Raw genomic sequence first — 14431 nt, 5'->3', positions numbered from 1 at the left:
ACTCATGAAGGTATTCAAGCAACATGCACTTGGAAAGAGTCCTGACAGTGTGTCAGGTATTGCACGCATATGGGCTTGCAGGTGGGCAATGCATTGCACTTAAAATGCACCTTGGGAAAATCACTCTAATTGTCCGGGAGGAGGACAATCAGGCACTTCATATCCCTCGCTCATGGCTGACACTGCATGCAACTCCAAAGCAGAGGAGTGTGGGCTGCTGCATGTGATTGTGAAATGGGGACATTTTTTCGCACTAGAAGGAACTAGGGATGGCAATTTTGCACTCTAAAATACTCTCAGAGGGCGAGTTTTATGCCTTTATCTAGTACTTAGATAATCTGTGAAACGTAGCACTGCTCCTTGCACATAGATGGAACCTAGGCTGGAGACATTGTTCTTTGTACAGCTAACCCATGTTCTCCTCACACAGTGCACCTTCACAACACAGTGGAAGGCAGGGGCTCACTCCAAACACCCTGCACTCACATATAACACAAACACTACTGCACAACACCTCTACCCTAAGAACCAAGCTAATTTTAATAACAAAAATTCAAAGTGTAGCTTCTCACATAACTCTCTATCTCTTTAAACACAATCTTCCCCCTTTAGTTCATAGTATACCTCTGCTGCGCCCATACACCTTCCATTCAAACATGGGTGACTATGATGGTCTTGGCCATCCTCACATAACTTAAATGCACCCACGCATATCACCTCCCAATTCTCTCCAAATTATTTGACTCTGGTCCCTCCGGGGGCGTTCAAACGACAGCGCGTTGGGACCATTATTATGGTGAAAGGCGCTATACAAATGACAAAATGAATGAATGAAAGAATCCCATACCAGCTTTCTCAACAACACATAAAGAACCATATATCAACTACTGAGACGAGGAAGAGACAACGTTTAGTAATGATTACTAAGACCGGGAAGTCTATGCTGTGGTCTAGTCTTTGGAAATTCTTTTATTCAGAGTCAGTGATGAAGCAAACTCGCCCAGTAGGCGAAGGAACCGGAGTGCAGAGGATGCACTGCCCACAAGGGACAGGTAGATGAAACTGAAGGCCGGCATAGCAGAGGCACAGTGGAAGACAAATCACTCACTAAGCCCACAACGTGAAGCAGACAGTAGCAGGGATGCGCGGGAGACACTTGGCATACCCGGTAAGCCCAGGGAAGCATAGAGGGTTTCCTGAAAGTGTTCGCTGCTTCAAAATAGCTCAAAGTGAAATATGTGAAGAAGCTAATAAATAAATAAATAAATATAAAAGCTATATCATGAGTGAGTGAAGTATGTAAAGGGCCCATAATCTAATGCCTTAGAGTTAGAGAGGCTTTGAGGTAGACCATGATGGCTGATTTCACAGATGCAAGCAAATCGGATGAAAACCATTTCAGTGCTGTAATGTCAGGCTCACGGACAATGTCAAAGTACTGGAGAACAAGTTCAGCCATGTCCAGCCAAAAGGCTGAAAGACCAACCAAAACAGAATAAGTAAACCCTACCTGGCCCTCAGAAATATGGCATACTATGGACCTCTGGGAGAAGAGATCTTCCATTGATGGGTGATGCACATAGGAAGTTGCAAGTCTGGATGCCTTTCCTTTAGCTCAGAGAGCCTAGTCAATTCTGAAAAAATGTAAGGTTCCCTGCTTTGAAGCTACCAAGGATCAAAATAAAATGGGTCTGGAACGTCACCGGGACTCAAGGTACACTTTAGAGTGTTGGCGTGATATCACTGATTAGATAAAGGTACTTTGACATTGGAGCAGCCATGTTTCTGCTGCAGCTGAAAAGCAACGACAGGTATCAAGTGGGAGTTGGCAGGTGTGGGTAACCCAGCTGAGTACTTACTGTGTATCAGTATTTGGGCTGGAGGAACGCTGCAAGAACATGTTTTGGTAATTCTGGAAGAGGCTGTTGGTGTAGCTGATGCACTCTGGGTTGCGAACTCCATAATGGCTGGTAGGAGATGCAGCTGGATAATGGCCTGGCCTGATTGGCTTAGCTGCAATTTTAAAAGAAAAACAAAAGATATGGTAAGACATTAATAATTTTGGAAAACGTTACTGCCAGTGCTAATTGTGTCTCCTTTCTTGTTTTCCTGTGACTCTGGAGTCCGTTTTAAAGAAATCTGACATGATTTAATGCTTATTCAAAATGTGTGAGTTCCCTGATTCCGCATTTAAAATTCTACTGGGTCTTGAAAGAGTTATACTTACAGTTTTAAAAAACATTAATACTGTTATTACATAGCAATAGACAAGCAAATCTACAATGCCTTGCTGTGGAAATGAAATATGAACATCCAACAATGTCCTTCACGTTTATTAAGTAGACAAATTCACATTCGACAATTATTTTTACCAACCTGTATCTCTCTTTCCCAAACCCACATCTCCATCTGCAGAAGTTAGGTCTCTGATATTCTTGGACATGCAAAAAAGCTGAAAGAACTTTCTTGATTGCTTTAATGAATTGTGTAGTGTGAGGAACCTGAGGGCATCCTTGCATCTATTCTCCCTGGATTTTCCTCTCAGGTGGCCACAGAAAGGCCATCGCTGTTGGATCCCGACTCTGGGGGTGGATATGGGAGGATCACCTGGGTGGTAGGACCTTGGGGAGTGGGGAGAGGATGTCTTTGGGTGAGACATGGTATCCCTCTCTCCCTTGTAAGAATGAACCCTTCCCTCCCTCTGCCTACATAGGCTAATGTCAACCTTTATCTCCTTCATGCACCCAAAGTGTCCCCAATCATTTCCGTTTAAGACTGGGACGAGGAGGAGGCAACTAGGAGTGATGCACACTTCCATTCATTCGCACCACTTTGGTAATGGGATGAGGAAGAGGACTGTGGAAGAATACTATTGGAAAGGTCAGGCATGTCCTGCTAATAGATTCAACTATAGTCAGGCAAAGGACTTACACCTGCAACCCGTTAAAGACCCAGAGGTGTATAACATGAGAGACCAGCATGAGAGAAGGAGAATCACACCTGGAAAGACAGACGCGACTGGCAGAGCTGGAGCAGGCTGGAGAGGGGCTGGTGATAAGGATGCCATGTGTTGCAGAAGGGTGAGTGAGATGCCTGGGCCTGAGCGGGCCACGAGAGGGTTGTGACACCTGCAGTCCCCTGCGTTGTGTTTCCACAGCCTGAGCTGTGGTACACTGAGGGCTCCAGATTGTTGCAGGCTCCTGCAGCAGGGTTCGAAGGTAGCAAGCACTGCTCGCCGAAGCTCCCAAGCGGAACCGAGAAGCCGAACAGAAGAAAAGAAGACGACCAGAGGAGCGGCCGTACACCTGTGAGTGTGAGAAAGGGAACCCCCATACCAAGCTGCTCTGGGGTAGGGAAAGGGGCATCTGAAAATGCAGAACAAACTGAAACTTATAATAAGTATGTTTGAAGGCCGAATTGAAGAATTTTGAATACCGAACAAGCTGTAAAGTATTTTTAAGAATGCAATAAGAATGATTGAATACTGAACTGAAGGAAAGATATGAAAAGTATATGAAAGCAGAGCACGAATGAAAGCAAAGTGATGAGCACTTATGAAGCAAGTGAAAGCAGAGCGATGAGCACTTATGAACAAAAAGGAAAGCAAAGTGATGAGCACTTATGGACATGCGGTAGATCTCTTTCTTTGGCTGGGGCCTCCATCTAGAACAGCCCCCATGCCACTCTGAAACTTGAGGAGAACCATGTCCGGTTCCGGAAGCACCTCAAGACCTCCCTCTTTGCTTCTGCCTTCGCTCTTCCTCTCATTTGTTGATCGGTCTGCGCCGGCACCATGCACCTGGTTTACACTCTGATTTCGGGCCCAGGTGCATGCCCACTCAGCCACACACCCACACTGCCTCTTGGCAGCCCTTGCACTTGGACACCCCATGTCTGCGCTCTAAATCTGCACTTGCCACCTTGCTGGCTACACTACATTTGTTATTGTTGTTATCCCTTGCTCAGCACTTTCCATCTCTCCCCTCTCCCCTGCACTTTCCCTCTTCCCTCTCGCATGCACTTGTGCGTTCTCAATGTCACTGGGCCTAGTAAGATCGCTGTTTTGTCATCCCTTGTTCCCCTTTCTTGCTTCGTCACGCTCTGAAACACTTGTGTATGAGCACGATACAAATGAAATATCATATCATATCATAACAGAGTGGAAAGCAAGTAATAAGCCTTAATGTATAAGGTGAAAGCAAGGCGGCGGAAAAGGATCAACACCACAGAATGGGTTGTGTGAAATACATGTTGTGGCAAAGCCAAGAGACTGTAATGGAGAATAAGAATTGAATGTTGGTTAATGACGTTAGTTATGAGAGAGAAACCCTGTGTTAGCAAGAGAATAAATAAGTATAACAAAGTGCTAAGGGTTATCAGTTGAGTGACCTGTAATGGGTGGTCTGTGTGGTCCGAGAACTGCGCCATGATCGAGCGACCCTACTAAAGAGCTAAGGAAAAAGCAATATATAGAAGTTGTATTGTATAACAAGTGCTGAATTGACTGAAGAAAAGAACAATCTGTATGAACTACTGCAAAGCCTGGATGGTTACAACGTTAAACTGGAAATTGTTATTGAAAGCCAAGAGATTTGTGAACTAATTATAGTTTTGAAGCTGGAAGAGATGACTTCTTGGGGAAAGGAACTCAGAGATTTTGTGAACTGTGTTGAACTCTTGGGAAGCGAACCCCAAGGCCTTTTTGGAACTGTGCTGAACTTAGGGAAGGGCAAGCTGAAAAACAGTCCAGGGGCTGGAAGAAGCTTGGAACTTTATTTGGAACACTTCTTTTGTGGCTGACATCCTTACACATTGCATATGTTTAGATGTGAGGGCACGTATAGGTTTTGGACACAGAATTTTCAGTTGAACCGAACAACACAGACTATCCTTAGTTTCTTTTTTTTTTATTTTTTTTATTTTATTGAAAAACTACAGTTTCTTCTCCTTTCTCCCTCCAACACCAAGGTGGAAGTAAGAAAAGAAAAGAAGACTTTTGTTTCAAATCGTGTAAACTTCCAATACATATTATTGTTACAACATCATCAATATGTCCTATTATGCTTTCCACAAGGATCTTCTGCACAACCTTGTGACATATAAGGCACTTAATGATCAAGCAAACGGACAAACGAAGTCAAATAAACAGTCAACATGTCAATTAATCAATTACACACTTTGAGCATCAACTCAACGCCCCACTTGCTTACGGGGGACATCTCAGGAGAGCGTTCATAAAATTTACAACCGCACAGACATGTTTAATGTTTTGGCCTGAGGTTATCAGGCACCACCAGGAGTTCATATCATCGTTTAGCGGGGCATATACGCCTAGGTGGACAGAGCGTAAGTTAGCAATTGCTGAGCATCTTATAGTCAGGTGTTTCAGTGTTTCAACCGATTCCTCGCAGAAACGGCATAGATTGTTGTTTATAGCAGGCTGCCTTCTTTGGAAAAGAATTTCTTTCGTACTCAACGTATTTAAGCGGAAACGAAGAAATTGCTCTCGATATTGGCGATTGTAGCACTGCAGGAGGTAGGGTTGTTGACAATTTAATTTTTTCTGGACGTTACCTATCTTATTGGAGAGATCAAGATTTGAGTATCTTTCCACATTTATAATCCATGCCCAGGCTTCAAATTTACTTTTTGCCACTCTTGGGCGTGAGAACAGGTCGAAATAATTGATGTCCGCTGCTACGATCCACTCTTGCACTCTTGAGCTCCATTGTGCCAACAAGGTACTACTTTGCGAATCGTCGGGGGCGGTGAGTATTCTGTATGCTGGCGCACCACCCACTTCTCTCATCTTACGCCAAAGTGAGATGGATTTCCAAACTACGTTTGAGAAAAGAGAGTTTAACGAAAGTTCGTGGCGTATTGCAGTAATTGGAATACAATTTGGGAGATTAAAAACCCGTCTCCAAAAAAGACCCTCTACAGTATTCCAATTTTGTTCACTGATGTTCCATCCCGCCTCTGCCCCAAACGTTAGAATAGGAACAACCTTTTGGCGGTAGAACGTTATCACCAGCGATAATGAAAATTTACCAAAGTTTTTATTAATCAGGGCTGCTTGCAGTGCCAGTCTTACTGCTTTCAGTTTCAGCATATTTAGCCATTGAACTTCCCTGATTGAGCTGTTAAATTCGATGCCTAGGTAGCGAATCGAATTAACAGACGTTAGTTTTTGACCACCTACCGTCCATTTAAAGGCACGATCTCTTCTACTCATTAATGAACCAATCGACACAATTTTGGTTTTGTCTGGGTTAATGGCCAATTCATTTGCAACTATGTATTCATGCAGACGATTTAGCAGACGTTGAAGGCCGATTTGTGTTCTGTCAATCAGCACGAGATCGTCAGCATACGCAATATACCGAACTGGAGTTCCGTTTAGTCGTGGAGGAAAACAGTGTGCTTGCTCCAAGAAGAGTGGGAGATCTGCCAAAAATAATTTCAATAGATCCGCGGCCAATGGGCAGCCTTGCTTGACACCCCTTGTCGTTGGTATGCTGTCGGATAATAAGCCTTGTTTGTTGAGGCGTACCCTGAAAGAGGTCTCCGTATGGAGTGCCATTATTGGGGTGAGAAGGGCCATAGGACATTTCCATTTCATTAGTTTGGCCCATAGCATCTGCCGGTTGACTCCATCAAAAGCTTGCCTCATGTCTATGAAGGCTAAATGCAATTTGGTTTTACTCTGTAATGCATGATATTTCAAAGCTGTCAGGATCGAAAGATTAACTTCCACACCTGTACCCTTTGAAAATCCAGTTTGCCGGATGTCCATGATCCCCGCCTTTTTAGCCCAACTCGCCAATTTACATCTCAAATTGGAACCAAAGAGTTTTCCAATGGTGTCTAATAGGGCAATAGGACGATAGTTTTCGGGTGCGTCCCAACAGCCTTTCTTGTGAATTGGAATTACAATTGCTGTTAGCCATGATTTAGGCAAGCACTTTGATTTTGCGATTTTGTGGAACAAACACTCAATGAAAGGTGCCCAGATCTCTGGATTTTTTTTTAGTCTGACGTTACTTATCATATCTGGACCAGCAGCACGAGAGTTTTTTAGGGCCTTAATAGCGTCAATGATGTCTGACAGCGACATCTGGACATTCCAGGAACCCATTCTATCCACTGATTTCCATTTAGGAACCTTCAGCACGCTATTGAATACTGACCCAAAGTGTTTGCACCAGGTATCCCCTGAAATTGTGTTCTGCGTGGAATTGGAGCCGTTGAAGGGGCCTTTATTTAATATTCGCCAGATGTCACGTGTGTTTTTAGTAACCATCAGTTTCATCATGATCTCGGCGGAATCCTGTTCTACAATCGCTTTGTGGGATTTCAACCAGTTTCTGTAGGTAGCTCGTCTGGCCTTCACTTTCTCCTGCATTGTCTTGGGTGATGCATTTTTTTGCATTTTTATTTTGCGGACATCTTTTCTTAGAGCTTTCTTATTAGCATCCAGTAATTTACTAAAAGGGTGGGTGTGCGGCTTATGTTGCTGAGCGTTGTCTTTGATCGAGGTGATATGATACTGTAGCAGTGGAGTGTATTCCACATCGTCATTCAGATCACTTAGATGAGCCGTTAGCGCACGGATCTCATTTGCGCTCAGTCTCAATCGGTTTCCACCCATATTTACTTCGACTGCTCCTCGGTATGGGGACAAAGTATCAGACACCGCCAAAAGACATTTCACTTTCAACAGCGAATGATCGCTCTTGGTCGTTGTCAGTGAATGCAGTGTCAGAATCTTTGGCCCCAAGTTACTGGACACCCAGAAGTAATCAATTATACTGTGCATGGATTCACGATGCCAAGTGGCCTGAGCTGGAATATCACCACGCGTATTGCCGTTCAGCAATACGCAGTCAAACGTCTCCATCATATCTGACCAACGTTGTTCTTTTTCGCCTAAGTCGACATAAGGAATCTGGCTGTAAACTTGATTGGGAAGATCGTAATTAAACCATGAGCCGTTGAGGTCACCACAGCATATGATGCTTAAGTTATTATGTTGCCTGGCTGCCTCTTCCATTAGACAGCTAATTGCTGTGGTAAACTCTGTGACATTTATTTTGGCCGGATTCCAGTAACAATTTATAATCAACAGAGTTGCGATTGTGTTTGGAGTATCTGAACATGCTTGCATAATTAAGCCTTGAATGTAGGGATTGGGATTACGACAGATAGGAGTAGACCATACTCGTGAGATTCGAACCATTGTTAAGAGTCCTGCCGAGGGTCGGCCCTGAGTATTTTGTATTGCAGGATTGATAAAAGTATTGAAGCCATCTCTGATTGGCGCATCAACTAACCAGGTCTCCTGCAAACAAATTACAAACACATCATCCAATGGGATGTCAAATTCCCGGAACAAATGTTGAGAGCCACGAGTGTTCCATGATAGGATCGAGCAGCTTTGTTCCTGTAAGTTCAATCATGGCTAATCCTGCTTCGACTGTCTCTGCCGCCCCAGCTGATTCTCGGACCGACGAGAGTCTACTTGACGTGTTTCAGAAGACATACTGTGACGAACTGATGTCACAGCTGTTTGTTTTTTCGATTTTGAACCAGAAGTTATTTGCACCGGATTTGAACTTCTCCTGTCCACGTCTGGTTCAACTGAAATGTCAAAGCCGAATAACAGAAAGTCTTCAGCTGCCTTGAGAATGGTGTTGCGTACCCCAACGGCATCAATATGAAGGAGCACCGCGTCAGAGGCGCTTTCTGTCACATACTCGACTATTTTAATGTCATCTGATTCAATCAGTCGAAGGGGTGGAATATGCTTAAATAATCGCAAAACGTTTGCACGGTTGAGGTTCAAGTCATTGTCATCCTTAAGTATGTTTTGCAATCTCAACTTACATCTGTTGTCCTTTGTGCGGTGCAGCAGCTGCTCTTGTGACCTCGGTGGGGAGCAGCGCTGTTTGCTACGTTGATTATATGTGAATTTCGGATTCAGTTTTGAAGAAATACCCTTTGAAGGCATGACTTCCTTTTTCATAGTAGAGGCACGACGACCTTGGACTACTTGCCACTCTGAGGTCGGGGAGCTTAGTTTTCTATTGTCAGATTTCATAGGGAGATTGAAATCTAGTTGCTGTTCTTCCATATAATGTTGCGATGTCTCCTCGTCGCTACGATGGGAATATATAGAAATGTCACACAAGTCATGAACGTCAGCTGCCGCCATACTGGCCGACGTGCTATCACTCGAATTTAGACGTCTACGCTTGACACCGTGGTTCAGAGATATAGAAGGTTCGGTATGCTGTGATGGGGGGGGAACCTTTGCTCCGTTTGATGGGCGCTTGAACAGCCCCGGCTTTGGTGGAGTCGACATGTTTCTTATAAAGCTCTTTGTTGCAGCATGAGTTGATAATTTTGTTTTCTTGGTTGTAGACGTCGTTTTGGTGGACTTCACTTTCTCCTTCAACTTGGCCGTGCAGTTCGGTGCAAAGGATTTAGCCGTACCTACAAAGATGCCAAATGTGGACGGCGCTCCATCCTGGGAAGGAGCTTGTGCTGTTACTTTATGTGCCTGAGTAACATCAGCTGAGGGTACCATTGCGGCACATATTGGAGTGTCTATGTCAGAAGAGACATGTAGAAGGACGCAATCAGATGAATTAGCATCACAGACCGCAGACGATGGTTTGTCGCTGTGGCAGCACATCGGTTTATGTGTTGCACCAACCGTTAGGTCTGTAGTTGTGACCAATTGTTCGATAGTCTGCATCGTAGGCCTAGACCCTTGCTCAGAATTTTGTAATGGGGCGGCACATTGTACATCAGATTTGGGCCGGTTAGGACTATAGCCGGACTTTAACAGAGGTACTAGTTCGGACAGTACCTCTAAGAGACATTTTAGCTGTAAGTCATGTCGATCTTGTTGCAGGGTCACTAGATCATTAAGACGAGATTGCCAGAATGAACTTGTGTCTTTCCCGTCTTGAACATCAAGTTGGATAAGCTTGGTAAAAGACTCTATTTGATCCAATTTCGTAGAGAGATTCAGAATGAGAGCGCCTTGATCTCTTATAGTCTCATTTAAGGTCTCATACAGCTTTACGAAGGGAATCATCGCTTGAGATGATGCAGCGAGAACATTAGTGTGTAGTTGAAAGGCTGCACCTGCAGACAGGTTTATTTTCGAGGTCGGTGTTTTCAAAAAGTCTTTGCCCGGAGTTTGATTTAGTGATAACTCATTCACAGAAGTTGTGCTTTTTGCCGGAGTAGCTGGCGTTGTGGATGGAGCGTTCATTTTTAGCAGGATATCAGTTGCGTTGTGCCTTTTTGTGGCGCTGTTTTCTTCAGATAAGATCACCGTTCCTAAAGAATGGCGAACTGACCCTTGGTCCTGCGCTCCAGAACATTCTAGTCGTGATTTTGATAATAGCGGCGCTGACCTCAAGGAAGACAAAAGCACCTGCTTTTTCTGCGACGGGCAGGACGGACTGACACTGCACTTCGTACGGTCATTGAGCGAAAACTGCAGCAGAGAAGTATCGTGTGCTATCTTGTTTTGGGCGGTTTCGCCAGCAGGCTTGTCATTAGGGGACCGTGTTGAGGTAGTGCAGGAGTTGCTGGAAGGCGTTGGATTCGAGTCTTTATCGGACATTTTTAGCCTTTCAGGGGCTTTGCTCAAGGCACTATCGGCCAATGTCGTCAGAGTTGACTTTTGTGAAGTTAAAGGTGCATTGAGCTTAAGTTCAAAGTGATCGACACCTTCTGTGCTTATTAAGCATGGCACTGAAATTTCTGGAGCCACCCCAGATTGCTCCAGCGAGGCCGTTCCACTTTCCTGATGTTCACTGAGGACACTTAAGACTCCAGTGCTTGCGGCACTAGGGACGGAGTCAGTCAGGGAACGACCTCCCACGGAGTTGACGATCGTCTGCATTGGAGGGGCAGCATGTTCAGTAGTCTTTAGTCGCATGGTTGAAGTATGTACTCGAACCGGCGAGCTCTCATTAACATTGAGCTTTTCCTGTGTGGCCGAAATCGCATTTATTATTTCCGCATCCGTCAAATCAAAAGGCGAAAACATTTTGAAAGGATGAGAGTGCGTGGTTGGGGCCACTTTTGATAGCACGTGCTCTGTTGATGGCGATTTCGGCAGCGGGAGTGGCATCGGCACAAGGTCATCAAGTGAAAGCATAGATAGTGGTTTTACCAAGGGCTTATGTGTAGACGCGCTAAGCGTATTATGGTCCAGACTGGTGCTTGCAGACACCGCTGTATCAATGACATTGACCGCACAGCTATCAACCAAGGGGGCGACGTCGTGATGAACCTGTGCAGTTGTTTGTATCAATTGGGTTGGCGCTGCCGCAGGATTCGCAAGCGCTGAAGGGGCCGCCTTCAAGCAAGTAGCCGGCTTACCTTGTGTCTTCTGGCCAACCACTGCATTGTTTGTCAGGGGAGTCCATGGATTAAGCATCCGACGCTGTAGCAAAGTCTTATGACGTGTCTGAGGCCCCCCCGACGCAGGGGCCTTCTGCATTGCAGCCATCGGCCCTTGAAGGTAGAGTTGGTCCCAGCCCTCGGACGCCCTCGGGCGAACTGGGCAAACTGGGACTCAGCCGGTACTCCGCGCCGCGCTCCGCGCGGCAATGCAGTCTTTATGCAAATCCACTAGTAGAAGCAGAGAAGGGACTCACAAGTCGCTGCAGCTCCTCACAGTGTTACACACACAGAGACTCTGGGCAAACTGGGACTCAGCCGGTACTCCGCGCCGCGCTCCGCGCGGCAATGCAGTCTTTATGCAAATCCACTAGTAGAAGCAGAGAAGGGACTCACAAGTCGCTGCAGCTCCTCACAGTGTTACACACACAGAGACTCTGGGCAAACTGGGACTCAGCCGGGACTCCGCGCCGCGCTCCGCGCGGCAATGCAGTCTTTATGCAAATCCACTAGTAGAAGCAGAGAAGGGACTCACAAGTCGCTGCAGCTCCTCACAGTGTTACACACACAGAGACTCTGGGCAAACTGGGACTCAGCCGGGACTCCGGGACACTTAGAGAATAATTCCCGCAATACTGTATGTGCTCGTGTTTTTACTGGTGCACTGCGTCCTTCACTTCACGGCACTGCTCCTGCTCCTACGGCCGCCTGTCAAAGCACGCCAAAGCTTGGCGTAACACACAACTGCAGATTGTTTAAAGCTCAGGCTCACCCGACACGTCTCGGGCCAGCTGCACCTCGGAGCTCAGAGGAGCTTAGAAGAAAGCACCTATCGCGTCTGTCGGCGTTGACTGGTTCTGCCTCAACACTGGCTTTTACCTACGAAGCTCCTTTTGGGGGTATCCTCCCCTCACGTGACAGCACTCTTCCTCGCTGTGTTCATGTGACAATGACTTAACGACTGGACAGTTTCTTTAGGAAGGGACATCTCACCTTAGCATAGGGCAAGTTAGGCCTTACTCCTTCCTGACAAAGAAGACAAATAAGTAATATTTTAGAAAAGTGAATCTTTTTTCTTTGCCTTACTTCATGATGCCTTCATAAACGGTGTCAGAATGGGATGCTGCTTAACCGATACAAGTTGGGGAACCCCCATATTTGAAAATGGAAGTGCCAGAGTATCAGACCCATTTGCAGCCACTAAGGGCTCTATTGGGTTTGACCTTTGCATCAGCAGTGACAAGATTATTCCCCCATGTAAAAGAAGACTGATACCCACTGATATGATTCTAATTTCACCCCGTGATACTTACATTGGACTGGGTCCCAATCAGGACTAGCATGGACGAAGGGAATTGATGTGCTAGCAGGGGTTATAGACCCAGATTTTCGAGGTGATGTTAAAGTGTTGTTACAAAATCACGGAAAAGATCCCTTCCAAATCCTTAAAGGGGATTCAAGGGGTGCTTGAGAGGGCAATGCTCCATAGGATCAACGAAGAGGCTGGGCAGGAGGGAAAAGATAGAAGTACTTGGGTTTCCCGGAGGCAGATGTGCAGATGATACACCTAACGCCCCTCCATAGCCTAGAAAAGTCAGCGAAGAAGAAACTGAAACCCTTCCTGACCTAGTCTTTGCCCAAAGCAACAACCCATTGTTGTCTGAAGCTTCTTTACATCAGAACAAGAGGGCTGTAAGAAAGGAGGGGATTTTTTTTTGAGACATGGCCTTATGTATCGGGGACACACCACATCAGAGGGCTAAGTAAACACCCAAATGGTGCTCCCAAAGAGTCATATGCAAGTGGTCCTAGAGATAGCTCACTCACACCTGACGGGAGGTCATTTAGGACAGACAAAGATGCAGGCCCAGATCACTAATAAGTTCTACTGAGTAAGAATACATTATGACATCATAACCTTTGTCCAGGCCTGTGAGATTTGCCAAAAGACTAGTACTCATATGCCACCACCAGTTCCCTTAAATCCTTTGCTAATCATTGAAATTCCATCCTCAACAATTGATATGGACATTGTGGGACACCTATAAACATTGAAATTAGGGAAAAAGTAAATTGAGGTAATTGTGGATTTTTCAACGATACCCAGAAGCCTTTCCCCTGGAAGCAAATACCACCTAGCAAATATTGAAACACCTGCTCCCTTTCTTTTCATGAGTGGGACTTTCAAGGGAAATACTGGCAGATTAAGGCACTGTTTCATTAATTATTTCTGCCGAATAAAAATGGGATTTGTGCGCCATTCTTCCCGCAAATCCCCATTTGTTAAACAGGGATTTGCGGGCAGAATGGCGCACAAATCCCATTTTCTTGGTGCAAATAATCCATGAATCAGCCTCTAAGGCTCTACATATATGAGCAAACTCATGGGGGAAGCAAAACAACTATTGCATATTACCACTTTGAGGACTTCAGTATATCACCCACAGACAGATGGCTTTGTAGAAAATCTTATAAGACATTGAAGACCATACTGCAGAAGTTAGTGGAACAAGGTGGCAGAAATTAGGATCAGATGATTCCATGGGCTTTATTAGGAAGACGTCCCAGGCTTCCATAGGATTCTCCCCTTTCAAATTACTCTATGGGTGGGAACGCCGGGGTGTCCTAGACATGTTCAGCGAAGAAAGAGAAAAATCACCAATACCACTCTCCAAAACTGCCACTAGGTTTAAAGAACACATGGTGACAGTTAGATCTTTGTTACAAACCCATATGGCCAAGGCACACGAACAACAGAAAGCCTCCTATGACAAAAAGGTTTTCTTTAAGATCCTTTTCCAAAGGCCAAAATGTATTGTTGCCCACTTCTGAGAAAAAACGAATGTCTAAGTGGCACGGACCATTTGAAGTATTAGAACAAATGGGACCTTGTAACTATAGAATTTCCCAACCTGACTGCTACCCAAAAAACACAAGTCTACAACATATATCTTTTAAAGGAATGGAAGAAAAATCCTTCAGAGTTTAATGCCACCATTTTGTC

General features: G+C 45.2%; 1 protein-coding gene across 2 annotated transcripts in view; it reads right to left on the bottom strand.

Annotated features, from left to right (window-relative positions):
• KIF5A (kinesin family member 5A) overlaps positions 1 to 14431 on the bottom strand; it is a 902746-nt gene that overhangs the window by 58701 nt on the left and 829614 nt on the right. For both annotated transcript variants that reach the window (XM_069653594.1, XM_069653595.1), the window contains exon 25: positions 1860 to 2013. In XM_069653594.1, coding sequence (XP_069509695.1) covers positions 1860 to 2013 — 154 coding nt within the window. The remainder of the gene's footprint in view (positions 1 to 1859; positions 2014 to 14431) is intronic.

The sequence above is a fragment of the Ambystoma mexicanum genome, chromosome 3q (genome assembly GCF_040938575.1).
Source record: "Ambystoma mexicanum isolate Mex_15411 chromosome 3q, UKY_AmexF1_1, whole genome shotgun sequence".
NCBI lineage: Eukaryota > Metazoa > Chordata > Amphibia > Caudata > Ambystomatidae > Ambystoma > Ambystoma mexicanum.
Note: the sequence above shows the minus strand (reverse complement) of the source record. Positions and strands in the feature narration are given on the sequence as shown.